Raw genomic sequence first — 19,290 nt, forward strand, 5'->3', positions numbered from 1 at the left:
CCCCACCACTGTGGCAAGTTGGCTTCTCCCCCCCCCCCATCAGGCCTGCACCGAGGCCCACGCCTCCCCTCCCCCCACTGCCGCTGCAATGCATCTGCTTCTCCCCCCACCTGTACAGACCCGCTCCTCCCTCCCACCGCTGCTGTGTTGGTCCGCATTGGCCCTGCAAGTGGTGACTGACAGAAGGTGGCCTGCCCCCCCCTCCCCATGCCGCCACCCTCAGGGAGCAGGGCAGGGGGGAGCAAGGCCTCACGGCCTGCTCTGTCCCCTGTGTGTGCTCTGCCATACCACGACCTCCTGTCTGAAGACTTATTCACACTCTGATTGGCTGTTTCAGTCAGCCAGTCAGAGCATGAATAAAGTGCTTATGGCCAGACAGACAGATTAAGGCTTTTGTAATATTAAAAGATATATGCAAGCATATACACACACATGCACACCCTTTCTGCCAGGTACTGTATGGAAGTAACAAGGGCTGGGTTCAGATTAAAGGGCTTAACAAAAAATTTTTAAAAATCTGGTGTTAAAATTTGAACAAAATTTAAATCAAATTTTAAAATTTGTTTAAATTTTTTTTTAAATTAAAAATTAAATCTGGCTCACACCCTGGCTCAAAAGCCTTGGGAAGTAAATTTTTATTGGGTGTTCTAAAGTGAACACACTTCCCCACTTGGAAGAAATGTTCAACTAAAACTGGGTTTACTATGGGGGAAAAGGGAACCAACACACAACCCTAAAGAAAACCTTAACTGTTTTGTTGAGCATTAACTAAAACTCCAAACAGTTAACAGGTTGTTTTGCCCATGACTGAGACTAATGCCAAACTAGCCTGGCCTGTTGGGAAGAGAGACTTACCCAAACCTGCCATCCAGGGCTCTACCACGTATGCCAGCCAAAGTAGCAAGTGCTGGGTAGGGAAGCCCGGACTGGAGCTACTAGCCATCACTGGAGATTGCTGCCACACCTCTTCTGCTAGGTGTCTGCCACTGTTCCTCTACTGATCCTTTTCATGTTCCTTATGTGATCTCAGTTATCTGCTCATGCTCAGGGATTTCAGACCTTTTAGCTATATAGCGAATATTGAAATTCTACATGACTCCACTGTAAGGAATTTTGCACACACAAGAACTTCCCCTTTGAGGAGTTGAAGGGCCAGAAGGCCATCCAGGGAATAACTCCTCTTTGGAAACTCCCCTGTCCCTCACAGACGCGGAGGGCTGTTTGAAACACAATCTGATTTATCTGCCATTTATAAATGTGCACTTTAACCCTGAACAGTAAAACCCAGGCCTAAAAACAGTTTAAAAAAAAAAAGGCATGAGTAACCCCCAAACCTCTGAATGTGTGCACAAATGAAGGTATACAGGGAAAGAATACACAAAATTAACATTATAGAACATAACCGTAGCCAAGCATGTAGAACATAAGTAGGATTACATATCATTAGTATGACCTGAGTGCACCTGGTTTCATGGTTAAGTAGATATCAAAATAGTCTTCTCATGTTCACCTATGATGATATCCTGGCTCAGTGGAAGTCAGTGGCAAACTCCTATAGCCTTCACCTGGGCCAGACTTTTAATTCAAATTTCCTTAATACAGTCACTGGAATTGGTCATACCAGTATCTGGACATTTCTACATATACTTGTACATAAAACATGTATCTTCATTGCTTTATAAATGCATCTTGCTGCATTAGCTTGTGCCTGAGAGAAGCAAGTAAAAATATCTGTCCGATTTCATATTCCATTGCTTTGGTCTATGAAAGTCATGTCAGCACTTCCTCAGAGGCGTGTCAGGGTTGGCAGGCAGCTTCACTTCTTCCACACTCTAAGACACTGGTGCTCAACCTCTGGCCCATGAGACCATGTCACCCAGCCTGTGGTCTGTCATCCACAGGTCTGAAAATTTGGCAGCTCCCTCTGCTACCTTATCTCTGGACCCATGAGGAGCTCCAGGGGAGTATGAAACCAGGAGAAACCACCTGTGTGCCAAATGTTTTTGGCAAGACATGTGGGAGGTCATTCTCAGTGCTTGTCTCTCCACTCTGGAATTCGCTTCCCCTTGAGCCCTGTCTAAGCCCAAGGCTGGGTGTCTCTCAGAAAGGCTATAAAACTTCTGCATTTGGACAGGTGTTAAGCGAGTACGCTTAAACTGGGATATTGTTTACAGAGTTTTTGTTTTATATTGTATTCTACTATTCTACGTGCTTTTATAAATTATTTTGCTATCTTAATATAAGCTGCCATGACCCTTTATTGGGAAAGGTGGTGTATAAATAAAATAAATACGTGAATTTACTTTAGTTAGCCCAAAACTCTATGCAAAAATAATACGCACATTTGTATACAGCTCCCTGTTTCAGTATCTTCACTGCTCTTGAGTGTTCTTTAGGCACAGATCAGAGGCTTGTAAAGAGACCCTTTTCTATGCTGCATTTTCTCTGGGCAGGTATTCTCTGAACAGCCCTGTTAATGCTAGTCATAAAACAGAAAAAGAGGCAAGCTGATTAGTTCTTTAGATTTTAAAGTAAAAAAACAACAACTGAAAATCTAATTTCCGCCATGAAAGGAGGGTACCTGCATGGCTCAGCTTGGGGGTGGGAGGTGGGTTATGGGATGGCAAGGCAGTATCTGCACAGCTCAGTGAGATACTGGCAGCATGGCGCACAGTCCATACAGCCGACAGCATCAGAGGCTGTGATGTGTACAGTTGAAGGCCCCGACTGAATAGCTCTGTTATAATAGGCATTTTGATTTAAAAATATACATATTGAAGATTGTTTCTGTTTTGAAGCTATATTTCAAGTAGATGTATAAACAGTTTCATTTTTGATAACTTATGAATAATAAACCTCAATCCAAGAAAACCCCATCCATCATTAAAAATGCATCCAACCCGATATGAACTTCAAACACTAACTGTATTATTCCCAATCCAAAGAAATGTCCTATGGCTTCTCCCTGGCACCAGAACAATTAATGTCATAGTTCATACACAGAGCTGAGACAGATGAAGTAGACAATAAATAAGCTAGGCATGTGTTAAGAGGTTTATGGACCATGTAAAAGGTAGGGAATCTGATACCTGCTTCAACAAAGAAAATTCTTTTAATATAACTCTTCCTTTTTAGTTTCCCAGAATATCTGGTATCCTTTAATTGGGAGGCTTTATGAAATTACCCATTACCTCATGTTTTCATGTACGAAAAAAGTAGTATCTTTTATTAAGCCCCTACCTGAGCTTCAGTATTGTCATTTTGCACCTGTTCTCCATTGATCTTTTCAGTTAGATCTTTTGCATTTTTTCAGCAGTAACAGTTCTTTGTTCCAAACCCAGCATCTTTGATGAGACCAAATTCAACCTTGATTAAAATTTAGATGAATAGCTGCAAGATCAGTTTTTAGTAAAACTTTTGAAGTAGACTCTATTAGTATTTGTTTATGAGAAGGTCTCTTGATCATCTAATTGAATTTCTTCGAAAACAATAATGGGTAGCAAAAACTGTAAAGGGACTGGGAAGAGAGAGAGAACCCGTTCCCCTTTAGTGTTGTGCTACAATACATAGTGCCTTCCTCCCTAATTCTTGTGCCTTCTTTCAGACATATACATGAGAAGCAAAGGAGACTCCATAAAGCATACATCAACAAACCCAAATGAGAAGTTACAAAGCTAAGGATTTAAAGGCAGGAAAAACCCTCAAGTAGGAAATCATTGTCATGGACTGTTCTCTGGGAAATCCACCCAAAACAAGTAGTTGATTACTATGAACGTACAAATCTGTATTCACAATCCATCAACAATAGCTCAAGTAATAGAAACAAGGGGAAAACAATGGTTCTCTACTTCCTCAATCATTAGAAATACATAATTAACCAAAAAATAAAGCACTTGGATGCTTTAAAAATCATAAAAATAATATGATATTGATTAAAAAAAATAAGCCTCTTGTTTATTTTATATAAACTTTATATAAATCTCCTTGTGTTTCATTTGCCAAACCTGTCATGTGCAGGACAATATAATTTAAAAAAATTATCAAATGGAATTGTTTGAAGCTGGTTTGAAATTTCCAGGTTTCTTCCAGATTCCCAAGTAGATATCTGTCTCTGTTCTCAGTGTTATTCTCAGTTACAGGGCCATAGTGTGATCCTAGCCATATTAATATACATTTGGAGTTTCCACATCAGGCTTGTGCCACATGTTTCACTCAAGTCTTGATTAACCAGTTAATCACCTCTTAAGTTGTAGAAGCCACACATCTAATCAATTAATGGCGTAATAAAATGAGGAATAAGCCACAACATTATTCCACAAAAATGTGTAAAAATGTTGTGGCTCGTTCCTATCATGCCATCAATTGAATATGTAGACAGCACAGGTGTGCCCCTGTGGCTGGGAACTCTGTCAGCTGATGGGAGATAGCAGCTGCAGGAGCTTCCTGCTTGCCCCTGGGCTGGCAGTAAGGCATGATGAGATCTGATGTGCGATCCAATAATCAGGCCTTCTACCATGTATGCATGATTTGGCAGGAAGAGCAATTGTGTGGATTGGGCATTAGGTCTCATCATGCCTTTACCTGCACATCCGTCAGGGGCCATATTCTCAGAAATCTAGTTCCTCATGTCTGTAAAGCTCCCGCTTACTTGTTAAGCGTTATACAGAGTACCACAAGCAGGTTCTACTCCACTTGACTCGCCTGCCACCGCTTGATAGATATTAATTCAAAAGAGGGGTTTATTGGTATAAATAGAGAGGTCCCTCTCGGGGTATGCACAGTTCTGGGAGCAGCTGACCTTGGGGCTCCACCCCCCAACCACACACTAGCCATCATTGTTGAGATGTTTTGATCTGATGCAGCACTCTAGCCTGGTCTGGTCCTAGTCTTCAACAACCCTGGTGGAGTTTTTCAGGACTTGTTTGGGTAGATCCCTTAGTCCTTATATGCAAGTTCTGTCTTGGCCTTTGACCTAGGTCTGTCTTGGCCTTTGCACCCTCTCAATACATTTCACCAAGAAAAAAAGAGAGAGAGAACACAAGGGAACAAACGCAAGAAAGCCTCCACTCTGGAGGGATTGCTTCATCTGAACCCAATGTTCCTACTGGACTCAAAGGCACGGCTCCTTAGCCTTTGCCTAAGGGAGCCTTCACGGCTCCAGCACTGCCCTGCCTCAGTGCTTCAAGGCTGTCCCTGGCCCAGAGACAACCCCTTCTCCCACCGTGCTGGCACTTGGAGTGCCTTTTAAATCTCCCATGGCAGCACCAGTGGCTGATGTCATTAGCGGGGCACCGCCAAGATTGATCGACAGGGACCTTTTAAAATGTGGCGGTGGTGCCAGCACCGCACGCTGTTGTGAGGTCCATCTTAAAGGTAAGTTTTCCTTGCTTTCTGAGGTTTTTTGATCAGCCCTTTTGGGGTCTGCTTGGGGTCATGGGGGTCTCTGCATGGCATGTGGGTCCCCTTTTGTTACATATGCCTATTGGACTATGGATACTGGGATAGCACCCTAAGCTAGAGTGTGATTTTTTTACAGTGCATCGGCTGCTCTATTATTGTGCACTTACTCTGGCCCCACAGTGAATGCAAAGTAGCTAACCCCTCAGTAACAGTAAAACAACACTATCTCACAATCTGTCTTCATAGGGTAAAAGTGTGCTGTCAGCTTTACACACAGATTTTGCAATAAAGCCATACTGCTTGAACTATTTCAAGCAGTATCAGGTTTATGTGTAGACAGGGCCTAACATAACAGAATCTATTAGGCCTTACCTAAGGAGTCAGGGAATTAGAATTCTCTCCAGATCTGGGAGGACCAGCAGAGGCCTGTAAATACTGCTGCAGTTCAACAATGTGTTTTCAACCTTTGCCACCTCCAGACCATCCTTCCATATGTATATGGAAGTTTACTTGGCAAATTCATGATGTTGCAGTTCTTTCAAGGTTGTCATTTATAGGAGATGGTGACCTCTGCATACTTATTCCTTTTGAACTGTGCATTTATAATGCAAATAATATCGATTTCTGTTTCTGAGGGGTTTACAGCAAATAAGAAAAATAAATAAACCAATAATGTATTATATGTATATCCAACCCTATCCAAAAGACCCAGTGTGGCTTACAATAAATAAACAACCTAGATAGGCTTTGCCAGGCAACATCCCAGAACCTGAGAACACCATTTCCCTGCCTCCCCCAATCACTGCCTCCCTCCCTGATTCCCCCTCCCCTCAAAGCAAACCCTCATGCCAATTCCAATCAAGCCTCCCAACTACCATGCTCATCCAGCTGCAAGAAACCTCTTCCCGCTCCCCACTACTCCCTCCCCTAACAGCTGGTCCAAGTCCGCAACCTCTTTTCTACAGAGGGGCTCAGACTGTTACTGCCCTCCCACCCAAAAAGCACTGATGACCCATCCCAACAATCCCAACACAAATTCCAAAGAACCATAACAAGAAGTAAAATAAAGACTCTGACATTGCTTTTCAGCAGTGATTGAGCAGGGGTCAAAGGATGCCATTTGGTGATACCCTATGGTAGTGCCCACCCAGGGAGGCCTGACAATTTTTTGTAGAGTCTGAAGGCTGGACAGGGTCCTTTTCCCTCCTTTGGGTAACCAAGATGGTGCCTGAGTTGGGTACCATCTGTTAAATAAAATCCATTTTATTTAGAGGGTATTTTCCATGGCCAGTCTAACCCACTTAAACTAAAAATAGTACAAGAAAACATGTACAAGTTACCAAACTGCATCACTTGCTGCAAACTGTGAAGGGCAGGCATGTACTTGCTAACGGTAACAGAGACGGGTTCTAGATATAAACTTTTGTTAGAAAACTTTCTCAGACTCCAATATGAAATTGTTTTAAATTCAGGGGATTTGTTTAATTAATTACCTGTGAAACGTTTATCTGAATGGAGGGCAGGAATCTGGGATAGGCTTTTTTTTCCAGAAATGTCTCAATTCTCTAGACTTGTTTATATTATTTAAATATAGTATTGTAATATGGATTGAATAATTATATGATTATTTCTGTCTTTTTAAATATTATGCTGCAGTGAAATATACTATAAAACAGTGGGTTAAAAACCTTCAAGTTTTCTGATTGCCTGATTATCAAGGACCCTTTGGTCTCAACCTGTGTAAAAACATGCAAAAGGAAACAAATTAATTGAGAGAGTCTGTGAAAGTTTAGGATCAGCTGTTAAACCTCATTTCTATGCCCGCCTCACTTCATGAGGATGGTAAAAGACTATATACTTTCCAATTGGGATTGCGTGATTTGTTGAACTAGATAAATCTGTTTTGATCAGGATGAACTAATTGTGTGAGGATTTTTTCTAGCTTTAAATGAGGACTCCAGTTCTCATAAAGGGGAGAACACATTGCTCAAATGATCTGTTCCTAACTTGTTTCTCCACTCCTTGTCACTGTCTACATTTATGTGACCTATTGGCCACTCAACAATTTTGCAGAGAAGACAAAAGGAAGGAAAACACTTGTAGAGAGGTTCTCCCTCATGGCCAAACAATAATTTTTCCAAAGTCCTGCTCCATGCTGTACAACAGAAAGGAGTACAAACTCCCAAGGAATAAGAGCAAATAATTACCACCCACAAGAAGCTACCTGCAAGATAGGACTTTTTCCATACCAGTTTCATATGTAATAAGAAATATTCCCTTGTAGAAATATACAGATTTTGGAAAGTGGAACCAGTTTGAAAATTGTAATTTATCAAACTTCAAACATTTTTAACATTTGTACAATTCCAAATAAAAAAAAAAATATTTATAGCACCTCCAGTGTCAGACATGCCTTCAAAAATCTGAACTGTGATCAAATAAACATTCCACAGTGCTTTGATCATGAAGTTATTCAGTCTCAAAATAGACTGAGATGAGATTTTATGAAAAAAGGATTCCCTGCAACATTTCTAGAAATTGCTCATTCTATCTAGGCCAGAATTTTGCAGTTGCAATGTTTTCCTGTAAAAATGAACCTTCTCCAAAACAAAAATTAAATTTAAAACATTCAAAATGCCAAGATTCTATAAGGTAAAAATACATTGCAAAGAAGTTTGAATAAAATATTTCTGATTTCAACACTATAATAAAACTAACCTCCACATTTCAAAATCTTTCATCAAATTGACTTTCCACTACCATCCAAAGCAAATTACAAATAATAGTAACAGTGATTTTTTTCATTTACCAATTCTGTCTGAATTCAAGCAGTTTTGAGGGATGCATTTTTTTGACTAGGCTACAAAATAAATTGAACGGAATCCAGTTTGAGTATGTGTTGGTTCCTAGTGTAGTCTAGCCAGATGACCCTCATAATAATAAGGGAAATATTAAAAATGAACCACACATAACAGATTCGCTCAAGCAGTTGTGCAACAGAAGCTAATATAATCCACTAGTGACAATCAGACTGCCTAGCCTTTCCACAATAAGAGGAAAATATGTACTGGGTAAATCTACTTTTTGGAAGACTTAGATCAGGTTAATATTAATATGTAACAAGATTTGCAGATAAAGGTTTTGATGTCTAATTTAGGCAGCCATGTGTGAAAACATTGACCTTAATCTTCAGTGAGCCTTGTCTAAAGCGGCAATCTTAAAAGTCAGTGATATACTATTTGGACCATAATTTCTCTACATCTTAGATTTTAATTTTCAAATATTTAAATAGGTCTTTATTATTTAGAGCCCAGATCCTTTGCCTGTCCTGATTTTCAGTGGTGCTGTCTCATTGAAGTCAATGGGTTAATTCATGTGAGCAGGTTCATTTGCCTGTATCTGGTGCAGGGCATTTAGTTCATTAGTTGCAGGAATTCTGTGCCGGTTGTGTAAAGCTTTTGGGGAAAGTATTTGCAGCAGCAAGATTAGAATTTTACAGGCAACAGTTTTTCTAATGATTCAGGAGTTTAAGTGTTTTATTTCTATTAGTGTGAAATTGCTAGCCTTGATAGTGCACCTAAAAAAAATAAGTTAAACTATAGGAAAATTCCCAATGTGAGCAATGTGCATTCTTCTTGTGCTTGTTGTCACAGAACACTTTGGTGCTCTGCTCCTATAAAGAGGGGAGGGCACTGAGATGCCTGCTACTTGTGAAGCAGTAAGTAGGGAGCCCAGCTGTGGGTTGCCAGGGTAACCGGTGGGAGTCAGCTGACTGGAAGGGTCAGGGCCTGGCTCCTATATAACTCCCAGGCTGAGGCCAGGTAGGTAGTTCCATGCCAGCAGTCATGGGGGTAGGAGCTCTGCCTGAGTGAGGAAAAGGAAGAGGCCTGAATGACTGAAAAATGCAATACTGGTGAGAGATGGAGAAGCCCTGGAGTGGTTCGAACGTTGTTAAAGCCAGATGGCTTGGGTTTATGTTATAGCCAAGGGGCTTGAGTCTTCTGTTTACTACTGGTGGTTTGGGTGAGGCTATTAGGGGTTGGAGGAGGCCTCGCAGGGGACCCAGAGTAGCGTGGGGGCCCTGGCACCAGAGAGGGCGCAGCATTTTGGGGGGCATTGACCCCATCCCCAGAGAAGGACGTGTGGAGAGTTGGAGGCCGGGTAAGGCTGAGGCTGCCTGTGCCCTGCAGGAGGGTTTGAGACCCCAATGAGGAGAGTTGGGGCCAGGCATGGCTATGGCCACCTGAGCCCCCAAGGCTGTGGAAAGCCTGAGCCCCGGCCAAAGGGGGCAGCGACTGACAAGCACCTGTGGGGGCGCTGTGAGAGAGAAGACTGTGGAGGGCCCGAGCGCCTGTGGGGGCACAGAGAGAGAGGCAAGGGCTGCAGCTAAGACCAAACAATGTCTGGTACATCTGTGAGGCTTGGGGTTTGGTAAAGGGGCAGTTGGAGCCACACATAGCCCATAAGGCTGGGGTGTTCGGAACCCCATTATAGAAACAAGACTCAGGGTAGCAGGAGAACTGTGACCAAGAAGACAAGGGGCAGCCTTCCTTTAATATACATAAGATCAAGACATAGCGGGCAAGATTCAAGGATGCTTTGAAGCGAACTTGGCACGGTAAGGGGGCGCTAGGGGAGATCACGGCCACCCCTAGGACTGCGCTCCATGACACTTGTCTTCTTTCTGTTTAAGTCTGAGTCTTTTCTTTTTTTTCTTCCTGTTTGTCCAAGTCTGTCATTTCAGTTGAAATAGCAACAATAATGGAATTAACCCTGATCTCAAGCATATTTTCCTGCCATGTTCATCTATCATCACTTTTTCTGTCTCCTGGATATCTGGCACTGTCATCCTTATCTTCCCAGTAGCCAATTGCCCAAGAATTACAGGCAGGGGGAGGGAAGGGTAGCTGGGAACAGAGGCCTGCGTCTGGCCCTCCCCCCCACCTTTGGCAGCTGGAACCATCCCCCCTGCCACTTCAGAGCCTGGCCGGGCCACCCCCCTCTCTGTCTCCTGGCACCGCCCCCCCCCGTTCATTCTGTCACTGCTGCCTGCAGGGCTGGGAGTGTGTGGTCTGCAGGGGGGACAGGGCTGGTGCCCCCCCTCCATCTGCTCCATCTCCGCTGCCTGCCAGGGGGCGGGGGCTGGGCAGGGACAGAGGCATGGGGCCAGGCTTACTCACCCTCACCCTTGCCCCCACTGCTCTGGGGGCCAGCAGGGACAGAGCCCAGTGTCTGGCTGTGCACCCTGTCTCCCCTCATCTAGCCCTGCCCCCACATTTGGGCCCAATCCCACTTCCCCCCCCGGTGGTTCAGGTTCAGGCCCAGGGCTGCTCCACCCCGTCTCCCCCCTCCCCCCCTGGGGTGGTCCCAACCCCATTCCCTGCCCCCTTGTGCTGAGACAGCCAATCAGAGTGTGAATAAAGCATTACAGATAGACAGACTTAGGCTTTTATAATATTAGAATAGAATTGCTGGCTCCTTTCAAAAACCCATGTCCCATTTCATTACTAGCAGCATATCCTCTCTTATGCTGCTCTCTTTCCAGACTCATGTTTCAGTTATACTCCATTTCAGACTTTGGGAGATACCGTCTTTCATACACTGTGGGTGTGTCTACATGTTGCCCTATGGCAACATAGCAACACACTACATTGCTGTATGGCGTACTACAGCGACATAGCGATCACATGGATCTACATCCCCATAATAGCACACTCTCCCATTTTAGCACACCGCTACTGCAACGTAGCAGTGAAATCTAACTGTGCCACACTTTAATACTTCCAAAAGGAAGTACAAAAGCACAGTGCCATAGCAACATCGCCATATGGTGACATGTAGATGCACCCTGTATTCCCTTCCTATCACCACTCTATATGTGGTCTCCCACAGTTGCTTTCTTCCCTTATTGCTGTATCCACCCACTTATCAGTATTCCAATATTGCATTTACTTCCTGATCCTATTTCACATCTTCTATTTCCCTTAAGGCCTTCTTTGGTTTCCTCTGTCTTTACTATCTCTCTTTACGCTTCACCAGCTTCTCTCCCTAGCCTGCAGATTGTCTGATCAGAAGCAAATTGAAACAGAGTTAAAAATAATATTGTTAAAAGACGAAGAGCTATTAATAGTTAACTTGGATCCTGTAGCTAAGCTAATCGGGGTTCTAATAAAATATGTGCTCAGCCCTGAGCTCCTTGACTGAAAAAAATCCACACTGAAGTTTCTGGGAGTTCTGCATGGGTAAGGATTCAGGTCCTAAACTACCACCTTTTATTTTTAGGGTAAAATCAAGATACAAGGACAAGAGCATTTATTTAGTATAATACAACAACTAAAACTATACTGCAGTCATAAACAATTGTTTGCAAAACTATATAAAATCCTTTCTTTAATAGATTGCAGTCTTTTCTCTAATTGAGATTTCATATACCTTTATGCCCGTAAACATACTTGTCTGCTTGTGTGTATGGGCAAAAACAAAGAGAAAGTACATTGTTCAAACATTTATAAATACATATCTATATATGTGATCAATTATTGTTAATATATAGATTATTCATCCAACAGTTTTCTGTAGTCATTTGTATAACACCTTTAAAATCGTAATGGCAATGAAAATGTGTCATATAAATAGTATCCACATTATACATATGACATAAAAATATTCATCCTACAGATTCAGGTGTATGCAGTGGAATCTAAACAAAAATTTGTATAAAAAACAGATTTGTACAGTGTCCCAATGTTTTGACATTGAAAACTAAAAGCAAGTTTTCTATTGTAATTTGCTCAGGTGAAAACAACTGTTTGAAGAGAACATGAGGTACATCCTCGCCAAACAATAGACTAAAAACAAAATAATAGACTATTATTTTTATAATTAATTTCTTAAGCTCTGTCCTGAATATGAAGAAAGGATAATGTATAGTAAAACTGTATTATCAGATGGCTAAATATTCAAAATGTTATGCCATTGATAAATCTTTGGTTCTCAAAAGCATAGTTATTAAAGTTTTAGATAGAGAATCAGAAATTAGTCAGATCATAAATTTTTTTTCTGAGGTACTCTGCATGATTCTGAAACCCTCACTATATTAATTTCTGAAAGACATTTTAGAAAACTGGAAATTATTCATAGTATATCATACAAAATTAGCGGGAGAATCCACTTTCATAATCAGAATTATTTTTCAAAGTTCATTTTTAAGGAAGAAGAGATGCTGTCATCTAGGGAAATTACTACAGGCCTGGGAATGGGATGGTTCTGACTTCACTCCTTTCCTTGCTACTGAAGGATCATGATAATCATATTTTAGCACATAGCACATCTTCCCTGATAAGATATGCACCCTTTTTTCTTCATTCTGCCTTCCCAAAACAATATTTTTCCAGAGTTTATAGAGCAGAGACAATCTAATGTTTTATTTATTTCCTGCACAGGTAAAACCTGCAGCTTTTCACAGCTAAATTTTCAGCAGTTCTTGGCCACTAAGAGAAGGCTGAAACTATTGCTTCTGCTGAAGGCATGGGTAGATCTAGGATTTTGAAAATAACTAAAACAGTCTGCAGGGCTGTGCAACAGGAGAAGAAAGAGCAGAAATAGTTAACAGACAGCCAAATTGCCATATAAATGATAGATTGATTAGTGGAACATCAAATTATGAAAAAGAGTGGGTCATTAACTCCTGTAGAGTAGAGAGAGATTAGCAGGAATCAAGTACATTATAATGACCTAAGAAGTCAAATGCCACAGCTGGGCATTTGGTTTTAAACTCTGGGGAGAGCAGGAATCAAAGTTGGATACAACCACACCACTGCATCCCCTCAGATCTGCCTGGATGGACTCCATTGCACCCTCTATATGGCTGCTGGAAGGAACAGAAAGAAAAGAAGCAGCAGCCATTTTACAGCATCTCCATACTTCTGTTCTGGGCAGAAAATAAAATACTGTGCATCCATACAGTATTCTAAAAACACAATTTAATTATGCCTCTCAGCATCCCATATTGTAAGTAAATATTTCTCTTAATTTTTCAAATAATAAATCTGAGGCCAAGCTTGTATATTCAAGGTCTGATTGCAAGAACATTTACTTCTAGGAGCAGTCCAACATCTAAACCATTTTAACAGACTTGCCAAAAGCACCTCATCATTTGGGGTGCTTTAATTTTTGAATGACAAGCTTCAGGCACTTGAAAAGAGTTTGACTCTTAAAAGGCAGCTTCTTACCACTTTGCTGATCAGGCCTCTTTCAGATGTTTTAAATTTGTGCCCCATAAATTGAAACACCCAAAATCAGTTCTTTTCTGTCTTCATGTCCTTGTATGACAAGGTATTTAGCAGAATTTGCAGATTTGTTGAAATATGACAGAGCCATGCCATAAGCGCTTCTGCTACGGCCTCAAACTTTTTGATCTCTAGGCTGTCAACCATGCACCTTAATGCCTGCACCACCCCAACCCCTTTTGCACAAGAAGTCACTAGTCACAAGTTAAAGTTTTATCCTAGATTGCAGTACTCCCTCTTCTCCCTCCCCCCAGCCCCCCCATATTGCATGTAGACAAGTCACTTAACTGAAGCAACTGATGTAGGAAATTTCGGGAAAAAAACACTGTCCACCATTTCGACAATTTATGTTTGCCTGTACTTCTGCAGGAATTTTACATAATCACTGTGAAGTTTATTAAGTACACGTGAAAACATGTAGATTTTTTTAATGTCTACTGCTTCCTTATCTTTGTCTTTTACTGTGATGTTATAGAGCTTGGATCATATGGAAAACTAAAATATTATGACACAATGACTGAAGAAGGTAAGAAATATTTTAGAATTGTTTGTATTCACTTTTTAAGTCGGTTTTTCTTTTTTTTGGTCTGCCTTTTGTGTGTTTGCTTCTTCCTCATTCTTCTTTTTGGGTATTGTATATTTCTTTGCATGATTTCACTGACGGTGTGATCAGTCGTCATGATTTTTATTACAAGTTTTGTCATTTGCATTTGCAAGTTTGTTTTTTTTCCAATAAATCTATACGACAGACAATATTTTTGCTAAAGCAAGACAACTTTATATACTAGTAACTACATACAAATATATAATATATACCATACATACATATTTCTGTACCATGGTTTTGACATAACACATTTAATTAGATATCACTTGTGGACAGTCTAAGCACAAAACCTGAGAAGAACTATTGGTTGACCTTGGTCTTCTGAATTATTCAACAGCAAGATGGTAACCTGATTCTTTAAACAGGCCTCTGATTTTTTTTTTCATACTTGGGGCCTGAGTCAATGTGCAAGGAAATCATTGATAGTCTTTTTCTTGACTTCAGATATCTTTAAATCGGGCTGATGGTATTTATAGTCTTGATTCAGGAAAGTACTTAAACATTGGCTTAACTTTCATCACATGCTTAAGTCCTTTTGCAGTTAATTTTGATGTTTTCCTGAATTGGAGCCTAACTGTACGTGGAATAAGAGTCTGCTGCCCAAGTACCTGATTATTAGGGCTGTGCGAAGCTTTGGTAGCCAATTCAATTTGGAGGAGATTCAGCAGCCAAATCTCCAAATCCAAATTGAATCGAGAGACCCATTAAAAGCTCCAAATTGAATCAAACCCTCTGAATTGATTTGGAAAAGATTCAGAGATTTGGAAGGCAGACACGCAGGAAACAGAAACTCACAAGAGGGGGTGCGGAGGGGAGACTGCTCTGATATTGACATCTGTAGCTGGCCAGTGACTGATCTATCTTTCTCTGAGTTCCCTTCCAATCGCAGTGCTCTGGGGCAGGGACATAGAAACAATATATATAAGGCTGTGTGTGAACTCATCTGTATGCCTTTTGTGAGCTGTCTGGCTGCAGCAGCAGCAGCATCTGAAGGGTTCTGGCTTGGTAGTAGGTAGTCTCTTGCCACCAAGTTCTATCCAATCCTTTCCTATTTACCCTTGTCTACAATCCATATTGTTATCCATTCATTTCAGCTTATTGTTCCCCCCATAGTCTCTTATTTATTCTTGTTAGCCTGTCTGTTTCCCCCCCACAGAAAGAAAATCTGTGTTTTCCCTGGCAGTGTGTGACGACTGTACAGGAAAGCACAACATATATTACACATGGACACGCACACATTTTGCAGCACACCATACATCATGAAGCATGCTGGAAAGCCAGGTGCCAGGTCTTCTGGCAGGGGAGGGAGAGGGGGCTGAGGGAGAGCTACAAGTCTTCCCCCCGCCCTCCAAGATAGATGCGCCCTCTTTCCTGGTAGCGAGGAGTCTTCTGCTGCTAGTGGGGGCAAGGAGATGGAAGCTGTGTTTGTACCTGCAGCACCACCAGTAACACCAGTAACCACAACCAGCAGCAGCATGACATTCTCCGCCCCAATTTCAGTTGCCAGTGTGAGTGTTCCAGTGCCAGAGGAGGAACTGGATCTGGAAGCAGGGGAGCTGAGTGCCATAGCCAAGGAAATTCTGGGGAAGGAGTTTGTGTTCCACATCCCTCAAAGTTCCCCTAAAGGCAGGTCTCCTTCTCCAAAAGGCATCTCAGAGGAGGTTGTGGGGGCAGGTGGCTCAGCTCCTTCTGTTGTGCCTCTCCCTGGTGAGGAGGGGATAAGGCAGGATCCCCACCTGCAACCCAGAAGCCGGTGGATAGTGTAGTGTGGGATTACTTTGAGGTGGCAGATGATCCTAGGTATGCTACTTGCCAGCAATGCCAAAAGCAGATCAGCCAGGGCAAGGATGAAAAATATTTCACCACCTCAGCGATGCTGCTGCATCTCAGGAGGCAGCACCCCCTTGCCCTTGTTCCTCCTCAGTTTGGCACCAGTGGGAGCATGCCCAAAAAGAAGTCCCCCTCTTGCTCCTAAGCCTCCTTCCCCAAGAAGCAGAGGCAGGCTGCCCTGGACCAGTGGGGGAAAGGTGGGGACAAAAGGGAGTGCATTCCCAAGGCGAGCAAGGTTACCCAGAGCATTGGGGAGATGCTTGCTCTAGATGGCCAGCTCTTCTTCTTTGAGCATCCAAGGTTCATGGTGCTCCATCATCTCAAGTGCCCACACGCAGCACCTTTAGCAGGACAATGGTGCCCTCCCTGTATGAGATACTCAAAGAGTACTTGAGGGAGGAGCTGCAGAAGGCAGTCCCGCGGGTAGCCTTGCACTTCACCTCAGACATCTGGAGCAGCCAGGGTGGAGATCATGCCTACCTCTCCCTCACAGGGCACTGGTGCAATCAGGGCTTTCCTTCAGGCAGAGGTGATGGATAAATCCCACACAGCAAGGCAGATCATGGTGGCCATGAACCACATGGTGCAGAGGTGGCTCTTTGGGGAGACCAAGCTCACCTATGGGTTCATGGTCACCGACAGCAGGACAAATATAGTGAAGGTGGTGTGCAATGCCAGCTTTGTTGGCATCTGCTGTGTGGCACACAAGTTCCACCTCATAGGGACATCTTGGAGGGAGACAGGGCTCATGGTGATGGTGCTGTTACTACTACTACCAGCCAGTAAATTTCAAAATGCAGGAAGGTGGTGGGCTACTTCCATTGGAGCATTAAGCGGGGCAAGATGCTGCGGGACAAACAGGCAGAGCGGAGCATAAAATCAAGCAGGATGTGGAGACTCGGTGGAGCTCCACATACCTGATGCTCAAAAGGCTGGTCAAGCAACAGAAGGCAATTTGTGAGATGGCCTTTCTCGGGGAGATTGGGATTAGTGGCCCCCTTAACAGAGCTGAGTGGGATACCATCTTGGTGGTCCTCAAGTCATTGCTTGAGGCCACTGAGAGCCTCAGCACTGGCAATGCCCTCCTTAGCCAGGTGATTCCGATAGTGAAGGAGCTTGAGAATCAAATGGAGAAGTTCCAGGGGATCAGTGTTCCTGGCTGGGGCAAGCTACTTTTCACTAGAGGTGCAGGCACTGGTGAAGTGGTGGAAAGAGGGCATCAAAAATGGCTGGATCCGTTGCAGTCCAATATGGTCCACATGCTGGCATGCACGTGTGACCCAAGAGTGAAGGGGAGCATCTGCAGCAGCAAAACCCTCAATCACTGAATGGAGGTACTGGTGAACAGAGTCAGGGAGGCCAGAAGGGCAGATCTGGGAGGATGTAGAAGAGGGGGATCCACTCTCCCATGCCAGCACTCCAAGCACCAGCCAATCTCCTTCACCACAGCTGCTGCCACTGTGGGCCGTGGGCATGGCTTTAATGTTGAGGTCCAAAGGCACCAGACCCCACCATCTGGCAGGTAGCATGGAAGCCACCGAGGCTACCTATCTCACCAAGGACATGGAGCTGCTGCAATGCAACCCCTTGGCCTATTGGTCAACCTGCAGCCAGATGTGGCAGGATCTGGTCAGTTGCCTCGGAGCACCTTTCCTGTCCACTGACCAGTGTTCTGAGTGAGAGGGTGTTCAGCATTGCTGGGGATGTGACACCCCACTGTACCTCCTTGGATTCTGGTTTGGTGGAGCAGCTGGTGTTTCTGAAGGTTAACCTCCCACTGCTGGGGTTCCCCAAGCTCCACATGCAGATGGAGTGAGTGCCACCCTCCTCACTCTGCATCTATTTCCTTTTTTTAGTTGCTTTCACAACCATTTAATGCTCTACTCTCAGAGCTAGAGGTGGCAGTTTAGTTTTTCACCAGTGAGCAAGCGAAGAACATGTCTCTGCTGAGCTCTTATGCCTGGACAAACTTGGAGGTATGGGCTGGAGCTATGAGGAAGGAGGTGGCCCCAGGTCCTGGCCATGATCTAAAACAGCACCCTGCCAGGGTATGGAGGCGTGGTGGGACTGCCAGCTGCATGGCAGCCCCAGGAAATGCCAGGACTATGAACCGCCCTGGTGAAAAGCAGGTAGGAGGCACCTTATAACCTCCGGCCACCACATGCATGCACACAGTTCTGGCTGGGGAAAGCCCAGACCTGTAAGAGCTTTGAGAGGCCTGAGCCTTACTGGTTGCAGTGGAGTTGTGAGGGTGAGAACAGGAAGGTGGCTCAGATCTGACGTAAGGTACCCTCAACTGGTCTGTGCTGGGGCCAGGACTCAAAGTGGGGATCAAAGGGCCAGGGGCCCACCGCTAGGAATGCCCAGAGCAAGAGGCTCATGATTCCAACTGGCCTGAAGGTGGGGCCAAGGCCTAAGGGGAGCCAAAGGTGGAGGCGAAGGATGCCATCTGCGAGGCATGGGCCGTAGATGCCTAGCAGGTTACAGTGTGTCAGCATTCCAATGTCTGTATTGAGTCCATGAGTTTTTGTATCGAGGCGGTTGATGAAGTGAAGTTCATAGACTCATCTGTGAAAAGTGTTTTGTAAATTCCCTTTGAGGATCAGGACTGAGAGATTGGAGAGAGTGGTTTTCTTGTGAGAAATGTGCCCCCACTGGTAATTGTGTGTTCTTGTCTTTAATAGATGTCCAGTGTGCATTCATTCTGGTGCGCAGTTGTTGTTTGGTCTCTCCTACCCATTTTCCATCAGGGCATTTAGTGCACTGGATGAGATATACAATGTTTCTGGAGGTGCAGCTGTAAGATCCAGGAATGGGGATGGTTCTGTTTTAGGGTGTAGTAATTGTGGGGTACTGGAGACATGTTGGCAGGCTTTGCATTTCTTGTCATGGCATGGTCTGAATCCATTCGGTGTGTTTTATGCTGTAGGAAGCTTTCTTCTGATGATGAGGTTAGCAAGTTTCAGTGCTTGTTTGAGTTTACAAAACATTTTTTCACAGACAAGCCTATGAACTTCACTTCATCAGCCTCCTTGATCTCTGCCTACCCTTTTTTCATTCAGTACAGTTAGCTTTGTCTCCAAGGTAGGCCAATAATAAAGAAGCCTGGCTGAAAACTAGGCTCATATTGAACCTAGAAAAGACTAAGGCCAGGTAGACACAATA

The 19,290-nt window shown here is 43.5% G+C and overlaps 1 protein-coding gene across 3 annotated transcripts in view; it reads left to right on the top strand.

Moving 5' to 3' along the window:
• The window catches only part of SLC24A2 (solute carrier family 24 member 2), a 185,742-nt gene that overhangs the window by 95,880 nt on the left and 70,572 nt on the right, over positions 1-19,290 (top strand). For 2 of the 3 annotated variants that reach the window (XM_019517504.1, XM_019517505.1), the window contains one exon: positions 14,164-14,214. The exons of the other annotated variant lie outside the window; for it this stretch is intronic. In XM_019517504.1, the coding sequence (XP_019373049.1) occupies positions 14,164-14,214 (51 nt within the window). The remainder of the gene's footprint in view (positions 1-14,163; positions 14,215-19,290) is intronic. 3 annotated transcript variants of the gene reach the window in all.

This window comes from Gavialis gangeticus, unplaced genomic scaffold, assembly GCF_001723915.1.
Source record: "Gavialis gangeticus isolate Ggan-Ray unplaced genomic scaffold, GavGan_comp1, whole genome shotgun sequence".
Taxonomy (NCBI): Eukaryota; Metazoa; Chordata; order Crocodylia; family Gavialidae; genus Gavialis; species Gavialis gangeticus.